This window comes from Littorina saxatilis, linkage group LG5, assembly GCF_037325665.1.
Source record: "Littorina saxatilis isolate snail1 linkage group LG5, US_GU_Lsax_2.0, whole genome shotgun sequence".
NCBI lineage: Eukaryota > Metazoa > Mollusca > Gastropoda > Littorinimorpha > Littorinidae > Littorina > Littorina saxatilis.
In genome coordinates, this window is record NC_090249.1 from 50,686,782 (window position 1) to 50,701,989 (window position 15,208).

At 43.4% G+C, this 15,208-nt stretch overlaps 1 protein-coding gene across 1 annotated transcript in view; it reads right to left on the reverse strand.

Annotated features, from left to right (window-relative positions):
• The window catches only part of LOC138967386 (A disintegrin and metalloproteinase with thrombospondin motifs 6-like), a 47,991-nt gene continuing 32,783 nt past the window's right edge, over positions 1-15,208 (reverse strand). Inside the window, exons 10-24 of the mRNA XM_070339930.1 lie at positions 14,724-14,862; positions 13,863-13,970; positions 13,298-13,443; positions 12,345-12,408; positions 11,495-11,597; positions 10,583-10,716; positions 9,349-9,472; positions 8,389-8,469; positions 7,789-7,952; positions 5,342-5,480; positions 4,995-5,124; positions 4,520-4,724; positions 3,961-4,143; positions 3,516-3,657; positions 1-283 (exon numbers count right to left, since the gene is read on the reverse strand). Coding sequence (XP_070196031.1) covers positions 123-283; positions 3,516-3,657; positions 3,961-4,143; positions 4,520-4,724; positions 4,995-5,124; positions 5,342-5,480; positions 7,789-7,952; positions 8,389-8,469; positions 9,349-9,472; positions 10,583-10,716; positions 11,495-11,597; positions 12,345-12,408; positions 13,298-13,443; positions 13,863-13,970; positions 14,724-14,862 — 2,023 coding nt within the window. The 3' untranslated portion in view covers positions 1-122. The remainder of the gene's footprint in view (positions 284-3,515; positions 3,658-3,960; positions 4,144-4,519; positions 4,725-4,994; positions 5,125-5,341; positions 5,481-7,788; positions 7,953-8,388; positions 8,470-9,348; positions 9,473-10,582; positions 10,717-11,494; positions 11,598-12,344; positions 12,409-13,297; positions 13,444-13,862; positions 13,971-14,723; positions 14,863-15,208) is intronic.

Here is a 15,208-nt window from a genome sequence, read left to right on the forward strand (position 1 = left end):
TGAGTATTTAGAACGTTTAATGTTTGACAAAACATGACATTCACAAATCGGTTGCATGGCGTCCATGTGAACTGCGCCTAAGAATTGCGTGCCCCATGACGTCATCCCCGTGCCCCATGACGTCATCCCCGTGCCCTTCTCCTCCTGGGGAAGCGGGGCATGGGTGGCGGGGTGCCCTCCTTACTGCACGTCTCACAGCACATGGTCTGGAAGTAGGGCCGCTCACAGTAGCCAAAGTTGAACACCAGCGGGCAGTAAGCCACTTTGAACTTATCCTCACACCCTGAAAACAATACAACAATGAAAATGTACTCATCAGATATAAGAAAGCACACAGAGACAAACAAGTCGCGTAAGGCGAAATTACTACATTTAGTCAAGCTGTGGAACTCACAGAATGAAACTGAACGTAGTCCGCCGCTAGTGCAAAAGGCAGTGAAAGTGACGAGCCTGTTTGGCGCGGTAGCGGTTGCGCTGTGCTTCATAGCACGCTTTACTGTACCTCTCTTCGTTTTAAGTTTGTGAGCGTGTTTTTAATCCAAACATATCATATCTATATGTTTTTGGAATCAGGAACCGACAAGGAATAAGATGAAATTGTTTTTAAATCGATTTCGGAAAGTTAATTTTGATCTTAATTTTTATATTTTTAATTTTCAGAGCTTGTTTTTAATCCAAATATAACATATTTATATGTTTTTGGAATCAGAACATGATAAAGAATAAGATGAACGTAAATTTGGATCGTTTTATAAAACTTTTTGTTTTTTACAATTTTCAGATTTTTAATGACCAAAGTCATTAATTAATGTTTAAGCCACCAAGTTGAAATGCAATACCGAAGTCCGGCCTTCGTCGAAGATTGCTTGGCCAAAATTTCAATCACTTTGATTGAAAAATGAGGGTGTGACAGTGCCGCCTCAACTTTTACAAAAAGCCGGATATGACGTCATCAAAGACATTTATCGAAAAAATGAAAAAAAAAACGTCTGGGGATATCATTCCCAGGAACTCTCATGTCAAATTTCATAAAGATTGGTCCAGTAGTTTAGTCTGAATCGCTCTACACACACACACAGACAGACACACACACACACATACACCTACGTTAAAACATTTAGTCAAAACTTGACTAAATGTAAAAAGGAACTAGTTTTGACTAGAAGTCTCCATCAACAACAAAAAGAAGAATTTACAAAGAGAAAAAAAGTAAAGAGTGAGAGAAACAGAGGGGGGGGGGGGGGGGGGGGACAGAGTAATAAAGAGAGAGATAGAGGGAAGAGGGCCGAGAGAGAGGGAGAGACAGAGACACAAAGAGATCAAGACAGAGCAATAGAGAGAGAGCTGGGTACACAGAGAGAGAGAGAGAGAGAGAGAGAGAGAGAGAGAGAGAGAGAGAGAGAGAGAGAGAGAGAGAGAGAGAGAGAATGACAATGACAATTCTTTATTTAACGAGGGTAGTAGATTAAGCAGAGGTCTGCTTTTTATATTTAGTCAAGTTTTGACTAAATATTTTAACATCGAGGGGGAATCGAAACGAGGGTCGTGGTGTATGTGCGTGTGTGCGTGTGTGTGTGTGTCTGTGTGTGTGTGTGTGCGTGTGTGGGTGTGTGTGTAGAGCGATTCAGACTAAACTACTGGACCGATCTTTATGAAATTTGACATGAGAGTTCCTGGGTATGAAATCCCCGAACGTTTTTTTCATTTTTTTGATAAATGTCTGATGACGTCACATCCGGCTTTTCGTGAAAGTTGAGGCGGCACTGTCACGCCCTCATTTTTCAACCAAATTGGTTGAAATTTTGGTCAAGTACTCTTCGACGAAGCCCGGGGTTCGGTATTGCATTTCAGCTTGGTGGCTTAAAAATTAATTAATGACTTTGGTCATTAAAAATCTGAAAATTGTAAAAAAAAATAAAAATTTATAAAACGATCCAAATTTACGTTTATCTTATTCTCCATCATTTGCTGATTCCAAAAACATATAAATATGTTATATTCGGATTAAAAACAAGCTCTGAAAATTAAATATATAAAAATTATTATCAAAATTTTTTTTTCGAAATCAATTTAAAAACACTTTCATCTTATTCCTTGTCGGTTCCTGATTCCAAAAATATATAGATATGATATGTTTGGATTAAAAACACGCTCAGAAAGTTAAAACAAAGAGAGGTACAGAAAAGCGTGCTATCCTTCTCAGCGCAACGAATACCCCGCTCTTCTTGTCAATTCCACGTGCACTGCCTTTGCCACGGGCGGTGGAGTGACGATGCTACGAGTATACGGTCTTGCTGCGTTGCGTTGCGTTCAGTTTCATTCTGTGAGTTCGACAGCTACTTGACTAAATATTGTATTTTCGCCTTACGCGACTTGTTTATATCTAGCCCTCGCCCTAAAGAGGGACTAACTACAAAAATGAAATAAAAATACAAGATAAAAAATAGAAAATAGAAAACTAAAATTCTACATTTTAACAGATAACTAAAGTGAAAACACATTATACATATGTACACAAAATGCATTGCATTGAGGTAAATTGCGAGTTGATTGATGTGAATTAAGTGGTATAGTGCAGCTTGCACTTTCTCAACATCATGCTCTAATCCATACATTACATTTTAAAGAAAATCAATCAAACAAGCAAGACATTGCTAAGATCATCACACATCTAAATACATGTAGTGGTTGGTTTGTTAGTCCCTTCATTCGAAAAGGGTTTGTGTACATTATACCAATAAAGAGGAGAGGGGCATGTTTAATACAAAAATTGAATACCATTTAAGACAAATATCCTTTACTTTGACTTCATTACATAAGACAAATATCTGCTTTTAAAACTATCAGTGCTGGTAGTTTGCCTCAGGAATGTTGGAAGAGAGTTCCAGAGACTGCTACCTGAATACACTAAACTGGACTTAAACAGGTCAATCCGAGGAACAGGAGTGTTTAATCTCATAAATTGACGTGAATTCCTCATGGTAAATTTTGTACGTAAAGTTTCAGGTACACATCCAGTGATAATTTTGCTCATAAGGGTACATTTATTATAGCCAAGTCTTGCCTTCAGAGGGAGAATGCCTAAGTTTATATAGTCTAATTCATTCAGGGTTGTTTTCTTTAATAAGACTACTTTCAACGCTCGTTTGTGTAATCTAATTATAGGTTTTAGTGAATTATCACTTGCCGAATCCCATAAGGTTGATGCGTAATAAATAACAGATTGAATATGAGCATTAAAGAATAACTTCCTGGCTTCCAAATTCCAAGAGAGAGAGAAAGAGAGAGAAAGAGAGAGAGAGAGAGAGAGAGAGAGAGAGAGAGAGAGAGAGAGAGAGAGAGAGAGAGAGAGAGAGAGAGAGAGAGAGAGAGAGAGAGAGAGAGAGAGAGAGAGAGAGAGAGAGAGAGAGAGAGAGAGAGAGAGAGAGAGAGAGAGAGAGAGAGAGAAAGAGAGCGTGAAAGGGAAAAGTAGAAGGAAAAGACTGAGAGATAGAGACGGGAGAGGCAGGACGTACTTTCGAGGTCGGGTTGTTCGCTGCAGGGACTGCTGCAGTCTTGCAGGGCGGGCGGTCTAAGGGCCGGGTCGCACGGCTGGCCGTTGAACGACTGGCACTGCACGCTGCGCTCCTGTTTGCCCGTGCCGCAACTCACTGAACACTGCACGGAGAACGAGATACCAATCACTACACATAATGTCAACACAATTATTCTTTCAAGAAATCTCAAACAGATAAACTGCTAAGGGGCTTCGTCTACGTGGCGAATTGTCGCTGTTGAAAAGTGACACGTTGATTGGCGGTAAAAGGCACTTTCTTGGGAAACTACACAAGAAGAATTGAAAGAATGTTGCGTGAAGCCATTACTTGCAGCATAATTATGACGTCTGAGATTTCACTTTAGGAGAGAGAGGAAGGACGAGATTTCTGAGGTGTGGTTTTTCATTAAACCAAAGTGTCCTACCTGTCCCCACTCCCCCTTGCGCCACTGCGGGGGAGGGCAGCGTCTGTTGATGCAGGACTGGCGCGTGGCGGGCTTTACCTCCTTTGTCTCCTGACACAGCGCGTCGTCCACGTACGTGTTGCTATCTGACGTCATGCACACCACGCGCCGAGTCTTCTCCCCTGGCCCGCAAGATGGCGCGCACTGAAACGCAAAGCATCATCACATGTACAAGTAGGGAAGAGCTAGAGAGTCGGTCTTTACATGTACACGGCTGCTGTTCTGTGATTATTCCACAACTCTAGCAGAAAAAGTTATTCCGACATGCAAACGTCTGTACTCAGAAATATCATTGCTCCCTGGCGCATTTATCCGTCGTTACGCCGTATGTCTGACGCATTCTTCCCGTCGTTACGTATGTCTGACGCATTCTTCCCGTCGTTACGTATGCGCTGCATGATGCATTTTCCCCGTCGTTGCGTATGTGTAAGGCATTTTCCCGCGTCGTTGCAGATACCTTATCACGCGTTTGTCTTCAAAGGGATCGCAATGCCTGCACCTAGCTGGCAGCAAGACTCACCAGTGACCACTCGAAGGTGTGCCAGACAGCGGGGCAGCGCTGCAGACTGCAGTCTTGGTGCGTGGTGGGCTTGTTGCCATGGCGACACTGGGAGTCGTCCTGCACCACCTCGCCTTCGTTCGTCACCTGCGTGCACACCACGTGACGTGTCCTGACCCCCTCCCCGCACGTCTGGCTGCACTCCGACCACTGGCCCATTGACCACCTGCAAGATATCATCATCATCAGCAGCAGCAGCAGCAGCAGCAGCAACAAAACTGGCGGCAGCAGCATCACACACCATCTTCATCATTTCTTGCTGGCAACGTTCACCATTACAAGTGGGAAACGTTGGGTGAAAAATGGACAGGCAGACAGGCCGAGCAAAAAACACAGAGACAGTGGGGGACGCACTCAGACGGACATGGCTAGAGGTTGCCAGAGAGACAGAGACAAACGGACAGACGAACACAGACACAGAAAGATGGGTACATACTCGGGTGGACATGACTGGAGGTTACAGTGCTTGTTGTGATCACTGGGGCGTGGCTGTGGCCGGCAGTACGCGTCCTCCACCACGCTGTCGTCAGACTTGTTGACACACTGCGCCTTGGACACGCTCAAACCTGTCACACCACAACAACAAACAAACACAAATAATAAAACAACATCCAAATAGCAATGAAATGGATTTTTTTTTCTTATTAAAAATAAAGATGTTATGAGAATTAAAGTCGCTTGTTCAATTTGTGTATTCTTTTGGTCACAATCACGCTTTTTATCAGCTTGTTGTGCATATATCGGTATTGTACATCATTACAACAAAACGTAAGAATGTATGACCTGTGGAGCATGACTTGGTGCAGGGCGACCAGGGGGCGTGACGCCAGGTGTAGAGAGAGATGTCATGGTCGCTACCTGACCCGTTCACAGGTAGGTTGTACTGGTACTGGATGCCTCGGTTCTCCTCTTGTAGTAGCATCTGGCAAACACACACTCACAGGTACACATATACGTGTAAACACACACTCACAGGTACACATATACGTGTAAACACACACTCACAGGTACACATATACGTGTAAACACACACTCACAGGTACACATATACGTGCAAACACACACTCACAGGTACACATATACGTGTAAACACACACTCACAGGTACACATATACGTGTAAACACACACTCACAGGTACACATATACGTGTAAACACACACTCACAGGTACACATCTACGTGTAAACACACACTCACAGGTACACATATACGTGCAAACACACACTCACAGGTACACATATACGTGTAAACACACACTCACAGGTACACATCTACGTGTAAACACACACTCACAGGTACACATATACGTGTAAACACACACTCACAGGTACACATACACGTGTAAACACACACTCACAGGTACACATACACGTGTAAACACACACTCACAGGTACACATATACGTGTAAACACACACTCACAGGTACACATATACGTGTAAACACACACTCACAGGTACACATATACGTGCAAACACACACTCACAGGTACACATATACGTGTAAACACACACTCACAGGTACACATATACGTGTAAACACACACTCACAGGTACACATATACGTGTAAACACACACTCACAGGTACACATATACGTGTAAACACACACTCACAGGTACACATACACGTGTAAACACTCACTCACAGGTACACATACACGTGTAAACACTCACTCACAGGTACACATACACGTGTAAACACACACTCACAGGTACACATACACGTGTAAACACTCACTCACAGGTACACATATACGTGCAAACACACACTCACAGGTACACATATACCTGTAAACACACACTCACAGGTACACATATACGTGCAAACACACACTCACAGGTACACATATACGTGCAAACACACACTCACAGGTACACATATACGTGTAAACACACACTCACAGGTACACATATACGTGCAAACACACACTCACAGGTACACATATACGTGCAAACACACACTCACAGGTACACATATACGTGTAAACACACACTCACAGGTACACATATACGTGCAAACACACACTCACAGGTACACATATACGTGTAAACACACACTCACAGGTACACATATACGTGCAACTGAACACACACTCACAGGTACACATATACGTGTAAACACACACTCACAGGTACACATATACGTGTAAACACATGCACGCACGCATGCACCCGCACAAACAAACAGACACACTCACACGCGCGCACGCACGCAATCACACACACACACACACACACACACACACACACACACACACGCACGCAATGCACACACACACACACACACACACACACACACACACACACACACACACACACACCGCACACACAATCATGTTAAAAAACAACAACTGTGATTTAAGATTTAGGATGTTTACCATACTTTGACATTGAAGACTTAACATGGAAATGAAACTACACTGGCAACGAGTTTACTTGTTTTCTTGCTTATAAAGAATGAACTCAGCAATGTCTACTAAACCAACACCACATTAAATGGACAAAAATCATTGAAGCAGGCACATATTTTCTATACTGATTTGATCTTTGGTTAAAGGCACACTCCTTCCTTTATCAAAATAAATTGATCAAAAATGTCCAACAGAGAGCACCCAGGCTGTTTATGTTTGGTATGTGTCCAAGTGGAGGGATGGTGGCCAGATCGGAGACGGTGAGTCGAGCTGTTTGTTTGTTTGTTTGCTTAACGCCCAGCCGACCACGAAGGGCCATATCAGGGCGGTGCTGCTTTGACATATAACGTGCGCCACACACAAGACAGAAGTCGCAGCACAGGCTGCGTGTCTCACCCAGTCACATTATTCTGACACCGGACCAACCAGTCCTAGCACTAACCCCATAATGCCAGACGCCAGGCGGAGCAGCCACTAGAATGCCAATTTTAAAGTCTTAGGTATGACCCGGCCGGGGTTCGAACCCACGACCTCCCGATCACGGGGCGGACGCCTTACCACTTGGCCACTTCCAACGGGTAGTCGAGCTGTTCACACAGAGAAGAATTGTGCCTTTCAAAGTCCAATAAAGTCCAACAAAAATGGGTTAAACTGGTAACTCCTGTGAGAATAGCGACGAAGTTACGAGAAGGAGTTTGCCTTTAAAAGTCCAGCAAAAATGGTGTAAGAACACTTCTGCAAGCAACGATGTTACAAGAAGGAGTATGCCTTTAAGTCCAGTAGACAGGTGACAATGGACGCTTCATGTGTGATCAGTTACCATGACAACAAGGTCCTCGCTGGTGGGCCCCAGGGCCTGGAAGGACTCGGGTTCGTACTCCACCAGTTTGTAGTGGAACACGGTGCCCGCGATGCTGAACTTGCGCGGCCAGTCGATCGTCCAGTCCCCGTTGATGTAGTACTCGTCTTTGTCGTTCCGCAACGCTGGTGATGGACAAACCACACGGATTTAACAAACCCAGACCCAGTCTCTTCTTGGCCCTCTCTTTCAAAGTGAAATCTCTGACATCATACGCGAAATGAGACGACGTCATAATGTGATGGTTTTGTTCGTTTTATATTTTCCCTGATCGGCATACAAAGACTGACAAAAAACCCCAATAGGATTGTGTCTCTGCTGAGGTGTCAAAATACTGAAAAATAACAAAGAAGAAATACAGTGCCCATCCAAAATAAATGGTGTAAATGTGTTAATCCTTGTGAGAACAGTTCTCCTACAATGGCAATGTTACATAATTATGTTCGTAACCAACCGGTTCCAACTGTCACTATCTCCAACCTTTTTTCCAAAGCGTTACATTCAGTCTGTACACTAGCATGCTTCGCAGAACCGAAGAAAGAAATGACGGAATATATTTACCCAGGTAGTTTGAAGAGAAGGCTGCCTCGGCCACTTGCAGGTGGATTGCTCCTCTGGGAATAGTCACGATTTCCTGGTACGCTGTAAACACAGTCAATTCAACAACAGGCTTATACCTCTTCTGGTGCATAGTAGACTTAGCAACAACAGGCTAATACCTCTTCTGGTGCATAGCAGACTTAGCAACAACAGGCTAATACCTCTTCTGGTGCATAGCAGACTTAGCAACAACAGGCTAATACCTCTTCTGGTGCATAGCAGACTTAGCAACAACAAGAAGACCAATTGCTCATACGACCCACCTTTATCATAAGTGATTTGAATCAGAAAAAAATCGTGCGCTCCTCTGGCTCTATAAACTTTCAAAGAAGAATACATGAACTTTTCTACTGACTGACCCAAGCTCGATCCCATTGTGACCTTGACATTTGACGAGGATCAAGGAGACATTTTCAGATATAATAAAATCCTGGAAGTACAAAGATTTAGCATCTAAACAAAGAAAATTATCATAACCCCACTGTGACCTTGAAATTTGTCAAGGGTTAGCCAGACTAATTGGGTCGATCATGTCTGGAGGTGAACTAAAAATAATTAGAAGAGTGTAAAGTTTCAAAATTCTACCCTCAAAAGCAACCGAGAAAATGACAATTTTTCATTTCTTGACCTGAACATGACCTCGCTGTGACCTTCAAATTTGGCTTGGGCCAACCATACTTGGTGCGTGTCTGGTGGTGATTAAACCCTAGAAGCATGTAACATGTAGAAGCTGTACCTTCAAAAACGTCTGAAAAAACCTCAATGTTGAGGTTTTTGTTCACAGACGGATGGATCCCGGCCGGCCTTACAGACGAACATTGCTCATTACCATGACACATTGATTACTCAGGCAATCCAGTCTACGAGTAGAATAAAAGCACTCTTGAATAGAGAAGTAGAAGCAGAGGACGCGGTACTGACCTCCCTTGGGCAATGGTTTGTCAAAGAAACCAGAGACGGTGCGGCAGGTACTGTTATCCCCGGCACACACACGACACACATCCTCCTTCTTCCGTGAACCCAGGTAGCCGTCACAGCCCACAAACTACACATAGGTAAAACCACATGCCTCAAGACTGACGGATACAGACTTCTCAAAACGGCATTAGCCTTCAACAGACAATGCTTCTGGACAATATTACTGGACTAAACGGAAAATGGTACTGGGCTAGGAAGATTTAAAGGCACAGTAAGCCTCCCGTAAACCATCACAGATACTGTCAGGCTTTTACACACAGTACAAACACCCTTCCATTTGAACGCTCACAGAACTGGAACATCGTAGAGAGCCCTACGTAAAGAGCTAGCAATTTTCAAAGAATTAATTTTGCGGATTGTCTGTCAGACAATCGGACGGTGCTTTTTTGCGCTTCTGACGTAACTTTTGAAATCTAAATAATAAATTGACAGCTTGTTACACAAACATTCTTAAATCATAAAAGAAATCTTTTTTCATCAAGACAAGATCAGAACAATACGAAGTTTTGAAAGTTTAAAAAAAAATAGCCCGGAAGCAGGGTCACGCAAGGTCGTTGTTCTCGTAGCAGACGACGCTGCCTGGCGCCAGTTCCTCTGAACCGTTAACCGCCACTGCTCTAGTTCGCAGCCGATTCAATGTTGCATTTCAGATTCAAAGGTACACAATAACGTGCTATTGCAGATAAGCTTACAGAGATTTGCATTGAAATGACAAACTGGCGGCTAAATTGTGAAAAAAGGGGAACTGGATTACACGGGTTCACGATGGCTCAGAGAGAAGATGGCTCAGCGGTGAGTGTTTAAATGAAATGGTGTTTGTACTGTGTGTAAAAGCCTGACAGTATCTGTGATGGTTTACGGGAGGCTTACTGTGCCTTTAATATCACGCATCTGTGAATGATTTTTACAATTATTGAAAATCATCCGTAAATCAATAAGAAGAATCAATTTCTCCAGTTGTGCGCAAGGAGCAGACACCAGCCGAACGACCGACTCTGTTTGTCTCACTCCACCAAACCTAACATCCAAATTGTGTACCACAAAACAACAGCTAAACTGCTATCGTTATTAAAGTTGAAAATGCTCAAAAACCGATATCCTAACCACTAGGCTACGCGCTCGTCTCCGGAACTTTAAATGACGCGGTGATTTTGTCATCAGAAAATGTCTAACCCACCTTACACTCGCCGTTGATACAGATGTGCGGTTTGTCCGGGTAGCAGCGCGTGCCGTCAATGACCTTGCTGACCCGCTCCGTGTAGAAGTTGTATCCCTCCGCCATGCACACCAGAGCGCACGGCTTGGCCTGCTCTGCAAAATCGTCCCCAACGCTCAGCTTAACAAGTCGCTCGGCCCTAATTTGTTTGTTTATCTTTGTCTGTTTCTTGCTTGATCTAAATCAGTTCAAGCATGGCTGAGTAGTTGTTAAATCTTCCAGGAATGCGTAAAGATGTATGAGCGTGTGACACAGAGAGAGGGGGATGGGAGAGAGAGAGAGAGGGGGGGGGGGGGGAGGGAACACAACTTTAATTAAGAAGGATGAAGAGTGAGAGACAAGACAAGACAAGACAAAATCTTTATTATCGAGGGTAATAGATAAGCAAGAATATTGCTTTTTTACATCCAGCCCTCGCCCTAATATAGGGTCAACAAGAACAGAAAACAATATAATCAAAGAACTATCACATCAAACTTAATACATTATAACTGTATATACAGATACAAATTTAAAAAATAAATTGTCATGCTGCATTTTAAGTACAATTTCCAATGATAATGACATATTAAATATTAAAAATAAATGAAGAGAGAGAGAGGGAGAGAGAGAGAGAGAGAGAGAGAGAGAGAGAGAGGAGAGGGGAGGGAGAGGAGAGAGAGAGGGAGAGAGGGAGAGAGAGAGAGAGAGAGAGAGAGAGAGAGAGAGAGAGAGAGAGAGAGAGAGAGAGAGAGAGAGAGAGAGAGAGAGAGAGAGAGAGAGAGAGAGAGAGAGCTGCTGCTGATGATAATAATGAAATGATGTTCATGTAGTTCAGCAAAAGTCGTATTTATTTCCCCTTGAAGAGGGACGAGGCAGAAATATGTCACCAACCTCCCGTGTAGGGTATCCACTTGTAGTAGCGTCCTCTAAAGGGCACGTTGTCATAACTACTGCACTGCACTTCACGGAAGTCACGTGCATCGGCACCACACGGCTGTCACACACACAGCAACAGACCCACATGTCAGTATGAAGGCTATAACGGCATAAATGGTAGAAGAAGGGTATGAAACAGTTATAACTTGGTTAATGACTTGGAAGTAGTCTCTATAATATGGGAGCATTGTGTCAAAAATGATGTGTCTTGTCTGCTTAGCAGAAGAAACACGGGATAAAATGAAAGACTGGAACTGTTCAGAAAATGATTTTTGTCGTATAACCTTACACAAATATAGTTTAGTTAGTATCTTAGAAGCAGCCTAAAACATGATGTTCATCGTCTGTCTTGCACAAGTACAGAGGTGGTAAATACGTAAGTGAAACTGCTGGGAAATGGACGTCTTGTTAACAAGTTGACAAGATGTGAACGCGGTATAATGTAGAGAGTGTGTGTGTGTGTGTGTGTGTGTGTGTGTGTGTGTGTGTGTGTGTGTGTGTGTGTGCGTGCGTGCGTGCGTACGTGCGTGCGTGCGAGCGAGCGTGCGTGCGTGTGTGTGTGTGTGTGTGTGTGTGTGTGTGAGTGTGTGTGTGTGTGTGTGTGCGTGTGGGTGTAAGTGAGTGTGTGTATGCAGTTCTGTTAGCATTCTGTTTGGTTGTTGTGTCTGAATGTACTACGTATTGAATGAACTCAAACCAAAATATATTCATGTGTAATGCACGTGGTTGAAATAAATCTTATGTCTTATGTCTCATGTCTTACACAACTTGTTACAAAAATGTAAACAAATTAATGTAAACTCACCGTCACGTTGCAGGAGCGATACCTTTTTCTCAGACCAACACAGTAACGCCCCCCGTCCTTAGGTCTGCACACGACAACACAACGTTACGATACCATCATACCTCATCAACAACAGCAACAAGAGAATAATTAATTACATACGATGGGGCGGGATATAGCTCAGTTGGTAGCGCGCTGGATTTGTATTCAGTTGGCCGCTGTCAGCGCGAGTTCGATCCCAGGTTCGGCGGAAATTTATTTCACAGAGTCAACTTTGTGTGCAGACTCTCTTCGGTGTCCGAACCACCCCCCGTGTATACTACATTGGGTGTGCACGTTAAAGATCCCACGATTGACAAAAGGGTCTTTCCTGGCAAAATTGCTTAGGCACAGTTAATAATTGTCTACCATACCCGTGTGACTTGGAATAAGGCCGTGAAAGGTAAATATGCGCCGACATGGCTGCAATCTACTGGCCGTATAAAATTTCATCTCACACGGCATCACTGCACAGCGCCTAGAACTGTACCCACGGAATATGCGCGATATAAGCGTCATTGATTGATTGATTGATTGATTAATTACATACGATACCGATACATGCACAGCCTGGCGGTGACCTTAAACATTGTTTTCATTCCCTTATATTATGTCTTTCTATTTCGTGTCATTTTGTACGATCACAGAAGCCTTTACATTATCACGTAGGAATCTTGTGGGTGGAGAAATGCATAGAACTAGCACTGGATCATTGCTTTATATATTTTATTTTATTGTGTAATTTTCTATGGTCACGGGACCATTTACAATATTGTAATTATGGCATTCTTTTAAGATGGTAAAATGCACATAGAACTAGCACAGGATCCTTGCTTTACATCATTTCATTTTATTGTGTCATTTTGACAGAAGCATTTACAAAACTATAATCATGGCATCCTTTTTGGGTGGTAATCAAAATGCATAGAACTCACACTGGGTCGTCGCACTGTCGCTGGCTGGCCTCCACGCCTCCACCACAGGTCCTGGAGCAGTCCCCCCACTCATCCCACTGGCCCCAACTGCCGTGCACCGTGCGCGCCTCGTACTGCGGGTTGCGGCACTCCCCCAGGTGGCACCACTGTGCAAAGACACCAATCAACAGATGTATTAGTACAGTTTAAACCACGGGTCCACAAAATCCTTTCTTGACTTATGTCCTGTTTGCTTTTTATTTATGGCGACAAGTATTCAAACAGCTAGCAAAACATTTTTTCACATTTTTTAAATTAATCAACATTTTTAGATGTTCCGGAATCACAGAAAGAATACTGTCACGATGTCAAGTGACCAGTTATGTACACAATAACATTACAATCACAAGAGAGAGAGAGAGAGAGAGAGAGAGAGAGAGAGAGAGAGAGAGAGAGAGAGAGAGAGAGATAGAGACAGACAGAGAGACACAGACAGACAGACAAACAGACAGACAGACAAACAGAGAGAAACAGACACATACAGAGACCGTTAGACGGACAGATACAAAAAAAGACAGAGACGTACCCCCTTCTTGTGTCTGGACATGAAGCACTCGGTGCCCTCAGCTGCGGGGATGCTGTTAGTGACACACTCCGCTATGTTGTTGACACACCATAACTCTCTGCAGGCTTTCTGCTGACACACAACGCACAACATTGACAGTAAGTATCACACCAAACAAACGCAACAAAATGTAACTTCCACACAAACAAATAAAATACAAAAAAGACTACTCACGTGTGAACGAAGACGATAAAACAAATAACGGCGACGTTTCGACCCTTGGGTCTTCTTAAGGCACATTAACACAGCAGAAAAAAAGAAGAAGACAGACGCTAGAACAGAAAGAATAACGGTAGAAGAAACGAATCACAAACCAAAAACAAACGGATAGAGGAGCAAGGCACACAAAAGAAAACTTCTTTGTTGATGGCAACCACAAGAAACCACAGTTTATGATTTCAACAAGATTTGGAGTATTTTCTTGTCAAACTTCGATGCTTTGTTGCAAATGATTGTGAATACGTTTTCAAAACAGTCCCACTTTCAAACAGTTTATAAAAAATGTAAGTGTCATCAGCTCTGAATCACCTTCCCAGTTCAAAGGGGGTAGGAAATCGATATTTCATCCATTAGTCTATCAATCCATCAATCAACAATCCATTAATCAAGCAATTCATTCATCCGTTCATTAATCAGTCAACAATCCATCAATCTTTCCATCAACAATCCATCCACCAATCAATCAATCAACCAACCAACCATTCAAACAACCAACCAACCAACCAATCAATCAATCCATCAACAACCCATCCATCCATCAATCATGCAATCATTGATCCATCCATCCATCCATTCATCCAATCAATCCATCCATCCACCCACCTTGATCTTGCACGCCCTGGAGCGAGGTCCGAACTGATGCCTGCACTGGGTATCGATGTCAAAGTCCTCGCCCGGCACGTCCTGCGGGTAGGCCTCCCGCTTGAGGGGGATGTTGTCCAGACACCACCCCTTGCCCGCACTGCAACACACGCTCTCCTTACACACACTGCATGCTGGTAGATCTGCTGGAGGTTTGTTGGTTTGCTTTTTCAATAGAACAACTCCGGAAATAACTCTGTCGGGTTTGTGAAAGGACTGGGTGGCCGAGTGGTAACGCACTTGCGCTCGGAAGCGAGAGGTTCTTTCTTTATTTGGTGTTTTACGTCGTTTTCAACCACGAAGGTTATATCGCGACGGGGGAAGGGGGGAGATGGGATAGAGCCATTTGTCAATTGTTTCTTGTTCACAAAAGCACTAATCAAAAATTTGCTCCAGGGGCTTGCAACGTAGTACAATATATTACCTTACTGGGAGAATGCAAGCTT